We start from the raw sequence: 12349 nt of genomic DNA on the forward strand, positions 1-12349 counted from the left end.
CTCCTTATTCATAAAACCCTCTTTAAGATACTTTTCAACCTCAAGTCTCAAAGATATTTTAGGGAAAATGGACATTTTCCCTATTGTTTTGTTCTCCTCCAAAAAAAATGCTGGAAAACGGTGATTTTTTTTCTCTTTCCGAATTAACAGTGAGCAGCGTCTTAGCAATGAATAGCCACCCACACGCGCCGGGACCACCAGAGGGCCAGGAAAATCGCGCCGCTCTTTCCAAGTTATATTTGCGATTGCGGAGGTACATCCACGCTTTCCTCAGCGTAGCCAGTTTAGAGCGGCTTCCTCACCTCCACCACACCCGTCCTTGGTCCTTCTTTAAAGACGCTCACGGAAATCACTGTGAAGCCATGTCCCTCATGTTGCAGAGAATACACAGAAAAAAAAAAAACTGAAAAGCTAATCCGTTGTGAACTGGTTTGGAAAATAGACCGGCCTCTATTCACTCACATTCACCCTTCAGACCTCTTTTCAAAACCGCGCCCCCAATTTCTCTGCAGAAAGCCGCTTCCGGCTTGCGTCACTTCCGGCGACGCGTCCCACCCTCCCTGGTTCCTCAAGCCGCAACCGCAAACGGTCGTACGTGAGGTCACCGGAGTTTCCGAGCTCCGCTGGCGGCACCTCCAGGTGCGGTTGGTTTTCTGGGCGTCCGAGGAGGGAGGGGCGGCCGCCTGGGGGAGCCTCCTGATCCAGCGCCTGGGGTGGGTGCCAGGGGAAATGAGGAAATGGCGTGGGTGAAATCGAAGGCTTTGCTGGCCTGAGTACGTTGAGAGGTCCAGTTAGGACCTGCTAGTTCACCTCCGACGAAAGGAGGAAGCCAGAGTTTATTTGAACCTATAAAACACCCTTTGATTTCAGAAACTACTTTATCTCTCGGAGGCATACTAAGCCGACTTCAGCCGTGAATGAACGCCATTATTCAAATTTTTGAAAGCTGGGTTGATACCCATGAATGATCAGTTAAAACTTAAAAACCCGCATATGGTATTTACAGTTAGTTGAATGAGGCTAGCGGTTACCTGTATCACAGCTGAGTTATTAAGGCTCCGAGACCCTTGGCATAATTGAAGGAAAAGATTCAAAAGGAGAAGGTGCCTAATGAAAGACATTTTATGATTGAATAGGAAACTAAAAATAATTGTCTCCTTGCCTTAGATTTTTGTTTGTTTTTGCAGCTCACCGTGGCCATTTACATATAACTGCAGGAAAACGTTTTTAAAGTCTTTAAGTCGCACACAGAGATGTTTAAAAAATGTAATAATTACTTAATATGATACGCCAACCAGGTTCTGTATAAAATATTTTAACTTACAGCCACACAACAACCCTGTAATGTGGTGATACCCTTTTATGAAAGAGTAAAACAAGGCTCCCAGAGCTGAAATAACTCTGTGGCCTCACACTTGGTTAGAAAGTTAGAATAAAGACCACAGCCACCTGCCTTTTAAATACCAACTCTTTTCACCATGGCATACATACTTCTTCAGTAGGTTGATGGGATGCTTTCATGTCTAAATCATCTAAAAGCGATTAGGAAAATGTCAAGTGGCATCTATCTGGGTAGCTTAGTCCATTAAGACTGTTGGTTTCTGCTCAGGTTTCCGCTCAGATCCTCATCTCACATTGCAGATTTTGAGCCCTGCATTGGGCTCTGCCCTCAGCCCAGAACTGGCCTAAGACTCCCTTTCCCTCTCCCCCTGCTCCTCCCCACTGTGCACGCGCCCCCGCGCTCTCTCTCTCCCGCTCTAAAATAAGTAAATAAATCTTGAAAAAAATAAAAGTGATTAGGAAAATGGCTAGATCAGGCATTTCCAAAGGAATTTTTGCAGCCTCAACATTGTGACCATGGCACCAATAAAGGCTGGACTCTATCTTCAGGAAATAAGGGAGAAGAAGGAACAAGTTGGAGAAGAAGGAACAAGTTGGACTAGATTGTAAATTCCATGAGGGTAGACTTCATCTCATCACTGCATACCCGTTGCCTTAACAAGTAATAGGCACTTAAACGTTAAATGACTGGATGAATAGATGGATGGGCATCTATGTGAACTAGAGAAAGAAAATGCTGATAAAGCATGTATTTGCTGGAAATTAGTTCACTAGTTAAGCACATGTGAAGAGTGCTGAGCACAGACTATTCTTGTCTTGACACTATTGTAGTGACAGTTATGTTGATGAAGATGCCTCTTGGTGTTCCAGGTTTGGGTCCAAGAAAAGCATATTACAAATCTGAAGTTGCCATAGTGCATATTGTCTAAGCAAAGGAAGACTCCTATAGGAATACACCCACATAAGGGGTCATTTAGGTTGTATTTTCTCAGTGGGGTGATATGGCCCCCAATGTGGGGGAGCAAAAAAATCTTAGTTATAATCTTAAATCTCAGTTTGTGGTGCTCCAAAGCTTAACTTTATCAAAAAACAAACATATTCCAAAATATTTACTTTCATGAAGACGGTATGAGGGGATTAGGAAAAAAGTCTAGGAAAGCTGGAAATCTATCGATCTCAGCTCATCTGGAGACTAAAGTCAAAGTGGACATAATCTTAAATGTGTAAGAGAGTTGTTTTTAAAGAGTAAATTTCATTCCTAGTTGGCAGAACATGCTGTCCCTGGACTTTTGGTTCAAGCCGTGCATGCAATTTATCTTAGCTAACAGAGTAATAAATTGAATTCAATTCCTGCTGTAGCCAATCCTTCTTATTATCTGAAGTTAGTTTATAATTAGTTCCTTCTAAGGAATACAGTTTGAATTTCCTAGTTGTTCAATGTTTCATTTTTTCCTTGAAATTTTTATTTTTTTGTTTTGCTCTGAATACAACACTTTTATCTTTTTCTTAAAATTTGTTGGAGAGAGGGGCGCCTGGGTGGCTCAGTCGTTGGGCGTCTGCCTTCGGCTCAGGTCATGATCCCAGGGTCCTGGGATCGAGCCCCGCATCGAGCCCCGCATCGGGCTCCCTGCTCGGCGGGAAGCCTGCTTCTCCCTCTCCCACTCCCCCTGCTTGTGTTCCCTCTCTCGCTGTGTCTCTGTCAAATAAATAAATAAAATCTTAAAAAAAAAAAAATGTGTTGAGAGAAAGATTACCAGCATTCCATTTTAATTAAAGGAAGTTATTTCCAATTAACACTTCAGAAAATAAGTTATAATCCTAACAATAGTATTATATTCCTTGTTTATGACTTTTTTCTTATTTCATGAATTCAAAATATATTTATATACAAATAGTAACATTTCATAGAACAGTTACCTTCTTTGGATCAAAAGCTACACTGAAATTAGTTTTAAAAAATTTAAAGGGATGTTTTCAGAAAAAATGAATAAAGGTGTTATGTTTTAAGTGCTATATTTAAAAAGTACATGACTCAAAATTCTCTAGTTTGATTAAATTCTTGACAAGCGTTCCTACTATAATTTATATAATACAAATGTACAACATGAACTAATCTTTTCTAAAAGATAATTATGGCATATTAGCATGATTTGTTTAGATAATTCACAACTATATTTTGTTAATCAATTGTAGATTTTTTTAGTTGTGACTAAGTTTTCTTTCCTTCCAGTTAGTAAAAATTTCAAATTCCAAAGTCTGCAAATAACACTTTCTAATGTGAAAAGATATTTTTAAAATATTACAGCAGTCCTGTTGTCAGGTAAATTTTAGAAAAGATGACAAAAATTAGAACAGTTCTTCAACATAAAGTTTCAGACATTTTGGGTCACCTGGCCAGCTCAGTTGGCAGAGCATGCAACTGTTGATCTTGCGGTTGTGAGTTAGAGCCCCACGTTGGGTGTAGGGATTACTTTAAAAAAAAAAAAAAAGTTTCATGGGGCGCCTGGGTTCGGCTCGGGTCATGATCCCAAGGTCCTGGGATCAAGCCCCCCATTGGGCTCCCTGCTTGGCGGGAAGCCTGCTTCTCCCTCTCCCACTCCCCTCTCTCGCTATGTGTTCCCTCTCTCGGTATGTCTCTCTCTGTCAAATAAATAAATAAAATCTTTAAAAAAAAGTTTCAGACATTTTGAAAGAGTAGAATCAGTAGAAATATCAACAGTCCTGCTCAAATATATTCATTCCACATAATTAAAAGTGAAAAAATACTTGAAATGTACTTTCTAAAGTATCATTACACCATCATAAAACTATTTAAGAAATACATAATTTTTTGGCTTCAAAGCTCTGCAAAAAAACTGCTTTATTTCAGAAACTGTTTATTGGAAATCTGAAAGCCAGAAAAAAGAATGTGGTTTATATATATGTCTGACAATTGAAGAAGCTAAGTAACAGAATCTAAAGTTTTTTTTAATTCATAATGAAACTAGGACTAGAAATGACCCTTCAAGCCTGTTTTCACAAACACAAAATCATCTATATTTGAGCCAATTCATGCTCCTGAAAGGTAAACTAATTTACATAGGCTCAGTACATACCTTTTCTTCTATGTGGGAGGTTATAACTTGTCTTAAATATCAAAGTTGGAGCACATTATCCCATATATGTCCTAAAGGGTCTTTGAATCATAACACTGGGAGTCATACACTTCATCTCTTTGTACAGTAACGAAATAGTTTGGCATGTTAAAAGGCCACTCTGCCTGGGTTAAAATCTACCACCTGACCAAAGTACATAGCTTTTCAATTAAGTTCTCTCCATAACTGGGAATTAGGCTTCATCCCATGCTGTGAAGCTTTTAAAAGAAAAAAATGGAGAAGAAAGCCGAATTGTGTAATAGCATTGTACCATGACAGATGGTAGCTACACCTGTGGTGAGCATGCCATAAGATAGAGATGTTGACTTACTATGAGTGAGTACACCTGAAACCAATGTAACATTGTGTCAACTATCCTCAAAAAATTAAAAATTAAAAAATTAGAAAGTGGAATGGAAACACTTAGGTAAATTGAAATCACTTCCAGCCACAGCCAGTTCTTCCAGGTATTAAGTTCACAACAGTTCCTTCTAAGGAATATTACATACTTTTTAAATTCCCTAATTCGACCTTTTTCCTTGAAATTTCAGTTTCTTTGCTCTAGGTACAGCACGCTTTTCCCTCTATTTTGTTGAACTGGAGAGATTACTGGGATTCCATTTCAGTTAAAGGAAGTTATTTGATTTCGTGTATTTGGGCTCCATGAAAATTCCGAATGCGTGGCAAAACTGGGGGGCTTTAAGTTAATCACATAACTGAACTCTGTGGCTACCGGCATTCCCTGGATCGTGCCCCGATCAATTCTATTTCGAATCACAGCAGAACCCCAAGCCTGCCAGCCTGCACAGGGGTGACAGTTGTGAGAGAAACACCCTTTACTTCTGTGCAGTAACAGGGCAGCAAACGGGCGCTACTCGGTAGGAGGAACTGCGGTTGTCCCTACTTCAGAGGACGAGGCGCACCTGCTCAACAACAGAAACTTAAGTACCGGAACCTGGCAAACGCTTGCAAACAGTGACCAGTACAAGCGCTCACGGAGAGAAACTCCCCGACTCCCACGCAGCCAAAACCTCCCACTCAGCGGAGCAGTTTGGAGCCCGCCCACCGGAAGTGAAGCCGGGGGAACCGCCACGTCGAAAGCGTGTGTAAACGTAAGCGTGATGACGTCAGGCCTGTCCTTCCGGCGATGGGTGGTCGGGAATCGCGAGGGGAGGCGGGGCGAAGGCGGGGCTTGGGGTTGGTGGAAGCTCTGGTGGGTAGGTGGGTTCAGACCGAGGGGACTACGGGTCGGCGTTGGGCTCAGTGGGCTCGAAACAAAGGACTGTCCGGTAGGGACTCGGCGCGGTGCCTCCTGACCGGTAGCTGAGCGGCCGATTGAGGCTTCTCGGCCAGCCAGTGCCCTCGCCGCGCGGTCTCAGAAGGCTTCTCCTCGGTTCCCTACAGCCAGCGCCGTGGTGGGGGGCCCGGCACAGCGGCACCTGCTGCTGAGGGACCCCGCGGCCCGCCCAGGTGCTCATGATGGGGCTGATCTTCGCTAAACTGTGGAGCCTCTTCTGTAACCAAGGTGAGAAGGATGGAGCTGCGCAACGGCTCAACTCCAAGGAGGAGGGTCCGGCCGTTTTAGGGGACAGCCGGAGGCAGGGCTGTCGGTGGACACAAATGTTCTGAGACGCAGAGAAGTAATTTTCTCGAGGGGGCGGGTAGAAACTCGGTATTTTAGGCTGGGAGAAGGTGCAGGAGAGACTGGATGTGTGGGAGAAATGAGGAGTGGAAAGAGGCATTTGGGAGCCTAGAGTCCAAACTAAGAATTTTTGGATTTTAGCGAAGCAAAGCGGAAAGCACCTAGTGATACCTGGAGGCATTTTGAGGGTCTTTTCTATCTCTAATTATGCATCCTGTGGCTTGCCCCAAGATAAGTGTCCACCCAGAAACCTATCAGCTTTTTTTTTTTTTTTAATTATTATTACTAGTGCTGCTTTTTTGCCTGCACTGGTCTTGAAGCCAGTGCGGCTTCACGTTCTCTCTGATTTCGCCTGCTCCCTCAGACTCGGGAATGAGTTGTCCTGTGAGATGCACGGGTTTCCGGAAATCTGCATCCTAAACCCTTTATTCCTTTCTTAGGTATTAAGAGAACTAAATGCTTTTGGTTCTGAATAGGAGATTGCGTGTCCGTAATTAGTCTAGAACAGGTTATGAGACATTTAGAAGTTGGAAGTCCAAAGGGCCAAGAAGTTGTAAAACCTGTTCTGAGTCAGAGAATGAGATGTAATGTCTTCTGAAGAGAGAAAATACACGACAAAAAAGGGCCTGGCAGTAGATAAAGTTTTAGGCATTCTTTGAACCGAATGCTTTCTTAGTAATTGGATCTACTTTTTAAATTCAGTTCCGTTTTCCATTTAATACCCGACATAATATAAACCAATGTTTTATAATGATACTAGTTGTTACTGCCAATGTGGTATTTTTTTTTCCCTGGATTTGAGAAGTCGTGAAGAAAATGAAATGGTTTTAGTTCATTTGTTCCGTAGATAAGAACACTAAAATAGTCTTTTCCAAAGTTATAAATATGGATATATGTATACACATTTACAAATGTGTATATATGCAATTATATGTATATATGCAGTTACCACAGATATCACACTTCAGGTGATTTCAGAGTGGTCAGAGTTTAACTTCCTAAGGATAGCTATACATTTAGTACAGGTTTTTTCAGCAGTTTATATTTTCTAGTCCTCATTACATGAATTCACTACTATATGTGAAGCAGTATTTTAACACATGTTAAAAAGTATAAAGATCAACACAATTATCATCTGCTTATCTTTTCCAATAGTTTAAGAAACAAAACATTACCAAAGTCTTTGTTTCTCCTTGTGTTACCCATCCAATTCCTCTTTCTCTCGTTTTATTACTGTTGTTTTATTATTATCTTCTTATTGAGCCTTCCTTAATTGCCTTAAGCAGACTAGAAGGGAACAGAGGATGGAGGAGATGAAGAAAAACATTCATGGGCTGCTTAAAGTCCCATAATTGTTCAGGCCTCTTAAATCCCCATTACTATTTATAATTTTTCTTTTAACTTTCCTGTTGAAAATTTAGAGCCGTGGTTAGCCACTCATTTTACCGTCATTCATTCATGCAGCTAACATTTAATCAAAGGCCATCACCAGTCTTCAGTTAGGCATAGGAGATACAAAGATGAAAAACAAACAGAAAAGATAACATAGTTACTCACAGAGTACTCAAAGATCAAATCAGTGTGGTCAATTTTTTAACAGATGCGTATAAAAGTGTGGTGATCATCACCAAGAAGCAAGTGATTAACTTTTCTCACGTGGTTCCTGGAAGACTTTACTGAAAAAGGTGTACTTTACTGTAAGTGGGAATTTACTGGGCATGCTAAGCAGACTGAGTAGAAGGGGCATATTATTCTAGGCTGAAGGACTAATAATATGCAAATGGGAGAGGAATCAAATACTTGGGTACATTGAAGGAAGCTGAAAATAGTTTAGTTTGGCTGTATCTTAGTTGGCCTGTGGGGGAGTTAGAGTTGAGGTTGGAGAGGTAGCCCCTGGAACCGGATCACAGAGGGCCTTGTGTGTCAGCCGACTAAGACATTAAACTGTACAGAGCCGTTGAAGAGATTGCTCATTGTATGTTTGTGTTTTTTTTTAAGATTTTATTTATTTGACAGAGAGAGACACAGCGAGAGAGGGAACACAAGCAGGGGGAGTGGGAGAGGGAGAAGCAGGCTTCCCGCGGAGCAGGGAGCCCGATGCGGGGCTCAATCCCAGAACCCTGGGATCATGACCTGAGCCGAAGGCAGACGCTTAACGACCGAGTCACCCAGGCGCCCCTCATTGTATGTTGTTTGTAAGCTGGGGAATAATGTCATCAGACTGATACTTTAGTCCTGTGTTTTTACTTTCCATATCAACAAAATTAACTGACAATCTCAGCATTTTCCATTTTCACCACTATACTGCAACTAATCCAGAGATACTCAAATCACTCAATCTTGGTTTCATATTAGAATAATAAGCCCATGGCCCTATCTCAGACCAATTAGATCAGAATGGGGCAGGGTGGCCTGGGCATCACTGCCTAGAGGATTCAGATTTGCAGCTAGAGGTGAGAACTCCGTATCTGACTTTAAATACTCCTTTCCCTTATCTGTTTTTCAGTATTTGCCTCCCATCTTTTTTTCCTGTAGCATTTTACAGCACAGAGCATCTTCTCATAAATTTGATACCTTTCTGGGAATAAGTATGCTAAAACGTGGTTGTCAAAATAAAACTATGACAAAGTACACAGTCTCAGCAATTTTGTATTGCTTAATTATAAGCTAGAAGACATTACTTGGATGCAGTTATCAGTGAGGGAAATAATTTCAAATCTGATTATCTTTACAAAGTTATGAATATATCTGTTCCAGTACCTACGTCCATATTTTTTAATAGTATGCATATGTAGAAATTTTAAACACTATCATTTGTCTTTTTTTGAGATATAATTGATGTAGAACTATTAGTTTCAGGTGTACTAATCATTTGTCTTATGGTAGAAGAGAAATTAGTACTTTCTCCCTTATCATCCCAATATAGCGTTTTGGTTTACACACACTGTGTCTTCATTATTGTGACTATAAAATTTAGTTACTCCTGAGCCAGAGTGTGCTAGAACTATGTTCCCCTTTTTCCTACAACTTTTTCCCCCTAGAGTAAAGAATTACAATATCTCTTTGCCTTAGTTTTCTTTGTATGTTTGACTAAGTCATTTCATTCTATCCCAAAACTCTCTACAAAGTTTCCCCACATCACACTTAATCAGATGATTTATCCCTCCTCCCGACTCCCTCAGTATTCCCTTCTGCTCCAAACTGAGCTTGCTTCCCTCTGCCTGCTCCACAGCTGTGCCGGACTTGTCTTTGCAGTCATTCCAGGAATTTCCTTTGCTTTTCTGTTTTATTAGAACTTAGGTCTTTCTTGCTTTACTCTTTTTTTTTTTTTTTGAAGCACATCGTACAGAAATTCCCTGCAAAGGTGTCCAAAGCAGTAATTTTTTTTTTCTTTTTTGCAATTCCAAATGCCTGAAAATGTATTGGTCTCTCTTCACTTTTGATTTATAATTGGGCTGAATATAAAATAATGAGTTGGAATACATTTCTCTCAGCAGGCATTTGAAGATACTGTCATGGTCCTCTAGCTCCCAGTGTTGTTAAAAAGACCAGTATTTCATTCTTATTCTGAGTGTTTCTCTTTCTAGTAGATTTTAGGATTTTCCATTTATCCCTGGTATTTTTAAATTTGCAAGGCGTGTGCCTTGTAATGTGTCTTTTTTGGTTCATTATGCTAGGCCCTCTGGACCTTTTCAACATAAAGTTGGATGTTTTTCGGTTCTAAGAATTTTTTTAATTAAATTTCTCTTAGGATGTTTTCCTCTACTTTTCTGGAAATCTTATTGGTTGTATTGTGCTACTTGATTATCTAGTATTCTTTTCCATTTTACTGTCTTTTTTCCCTCAGTTCTACTTTCTGGGGTATTTCTTTTGTCTTTTAATCTTCCTATTGAATATTTTGATTCCGCTATCATATTTATGCCAGTTTGTTTATTCATTTGCATCATGACAAGTTGTAATATGTGAATACTCAAGACTTTTTGTAGACATATTTTCATTTCTCTTAGATGAGTATCTAGAAGTGCAATTTTTAGGTCATAGACTGGATATATGATTAGTAAGAAACTATTAGATTGTTTTTCAAAGTTTTATACCATTCTTATACTCTCACCAGCGGTGTTTGAGACATCTACTTTTTTTTTTTTTAAGATTTATATTTTTTACCTTTTACCTTACAGAGAGCCCGGGCACACACATGCAAATTGGTGGGGGTTGGGGGAGGGTGGACAGAGGGAGAGAAGCAGACTCCCCACTGAAGTGTGGAACCCAACACAGGGCTCAGTCCCATTACCAATGAGATCATGACCGGGGTGGAAAGCAAGAGCCAGCTCCTTAACCTACTGAGCCACCCAGGCGCCCCTGAGACTTCTACTTTTAACATCCTTACCAACAGTTGATGTTGCCAGTCTTTTTTAGTTATTCGGTTAGATGAGTAGTGATATCTCATTTTGGTTTTAATTTGCATTTTTCTAATGACTTGGGTGTTAAGTACTTTTCACGTTCTGACTGGCCATTTGTATTTCTTTTGCAGAATGTTCAAATCCTTTTCCCATTAAATTATTTTTTTGTCTATAAAATTATATATATAATTATTTATATATTTTGGAATTAAGTCCTTTGTCAGATATGTGTTTTCTGAATATTTTCTCCCAGTCTTTGGCTTCCGTATTCATTTTCTTAATGCGGGTTTTGCTGAGTGGAAATTTTAAATTTTGGTGAAGTCTGATTTTTCAACTTTTTTTTTTTTTTAAAGATTTTATTTATTTAGTTGACAGAGAGATAGACACAGCCAGAGAGCACAAGTAGAGGGAATGGCAGAGGGAGAGGAAGAAGCAGTCTCTGCACTGAACAGGGAGCCCGACGCGGGGCTTGATCCCAGGACCCTGGATCAGACCTGAGCTGAAGGCAGATGCTTAACCATCTGAGTCACCCAGGTGCCCCTCGACTTTTTTTTTTAATGGCTGTTGCTTTTTGTGTCCTGTCCCTTTGACCTACAAGCTTTGTCTTTTATGCTTAGGTCTATGAGCCATCTCAAATTATTTTGTGGTTATGATGTGAGTAAGAGGTTGGGATTCTTTTTTCTTTTTTTTTTTTTTTTTTTTACATGGACATCTGCTTGTTCTAGCATAATTTACTGAAGACTTTCCTTTCACAATGGATTGCTTTAGAGCCTTCGTGGAAAGACTGAGTCTTATCTCTGGACCTTTCTCTTGCATTGATCTATATGTCCATTATAATATCATACTACACTATCTTAATTATTGTACTACTTCCTTTTTTTTTTTTTTTTCCCTATTTTTTTTTTTTTTTTTTTTTTTTTTGAGAGAGAGAGAATGAGAGAGAGCAAGCACATGAGAGGGGGAAGGGTCAGAGGGAGAAGCAGACTCCCTGCCGAGCAGGGAGCCCGATGCGGGACTCGATCCCGGGACTCCAGGATCATGACCTGAGCCGAAGGCAGTCGCTTAACCAACTGAGCCACCCAGGCGCCCAATTATTGTACTACTTCCTGATAAATTTTGAAGTCAAATAGTGTCAGTCCTCCAACGTGTCTGTTAATCTTTTCAAAGATTTTAGTTTTCTCTGTTTTCTGCTTTTTATTTTACTAATTCTTGCTGTTTATTTCCTTCCATCTAATTACTTTGGGTTTACTTTACATCCCCGTCCCATCTTCTTAAGGGTGGGGTGTGTGTCATTGTTTTTGTCTCAAATATATTCCATTCATATGTAACATTTTAAAGCTCTAAGTGTCCCTCCTAAGAATTATGTTAGCTTCATTCCACAAATTTTAATTTGTTGTAGGTCATTCAGTTTTCCAACTGAATGACCAATATTTTAATTTTTTTGTTTGTGATTTTTTTCCTAATTTAATTCCATGTGGTCAGAAATATACTCTGTAAGATTTCCATCTTTTGGTCAGATTTATTGAGGCTTTTTTATAGTCCATCCAAATGGTCTGTTTGGTGCATGTACCTTTTGTGCTTGAAAAAAATGTGTAATCTGCAATTATGTGCAATAATCTAAACTCTGTAGGTTGAGGTGGTTATTAGTGTTGTCCAGATAGTCTATATCTTAATGTGTATCTCTGCTAGAGAGCATACAGTATGATCTTTGGTTTTTAATCTAGTGTGAAATTCTCTTTTCGTTGTAATGTTTAGTAAAATTTATTGATGTGGTTCGATTCATGCTACAATCAGATATTAAGGTATGCTATTTTATTATTTCCTGTTTGCTC

General features: G+C 39.9%; 3 protein-coding genes across 9 annotated transcripts in view; 2 read left to right on the forward strand and 1 right to left on the reverse strand.

Moving 5' to 3' along the window:
* Window positions 1-502, reverse strand: part of NSUN6 (NOP2/Sun RNA methyltransferase 6) — a 59358-nt gene extending 58856 nt beyond the window's left edge. For 4 of the 7 annotated variants that reach the window (XR_004301956.1, XM_032425603.1, XM_032425601.1 and 1 more), the window contains exon 1: window positions 1-502. Coding sequence is in view for 2 of the 7 variants with exons in the window: in XM_032425603.1 (XP_032281494.1) it covers window positions 1-75 (75 nt within the window). In the remaining 5 variants the exon portion in view is untranslated. The other 3 variants (XM_032425606.1, XM_032425607.1, XM_032425605.1) reach the window with 3 other exon arrangements.
* LOC116645406 lies at window positions 168-5798 on the forward strand. Its single transcript, XM_032425532.1, has 4 exons — window positions 168-275; window positions 476-639; window positions 5326-5587; window positions 5769-5798. The coding sequence occupies exons 1-4, from the start codon at window positions 168-170 to the stop codon at window positions 5796-5798; spliced, it is 564 nt and encodes a 187-aa protein (XP_032281423.1).
* Window positions 5683-12349, forward strand: part of ARL5B (ADP ribosylation factor like GTPase 5B) — a 27774-nt gene continuing 21107 nt past the window's right edge. Inside the window, exon 1 of the mRNA XM_032425776.1 lies at window positions 5683-6000. Coding sequence (XP_032281667.1) covers window positions 5952-6000 — 49 coding nt within the window. The 5' untranslated portion in view covers window positions 5683-5951. The remainder of the gene's footprint in view (window positions 6001-12349) is intronic.

Source organism: Phoca vitulina, unplaced genomic scaffold (genome assembly GCF_004348235.1).
Source record: "Phoca vitulina isolate PV1807 unplaced genomic scaffold, GSC_HSeal_1.0 scaffold33, whole genome shotgun sequence".
Taxonomy (NCBI): Eukaryota; Metazoa; Chordata; class Mammalia; order Carnivora; family Phocidae; genus Phoca; species Phoca vitulina.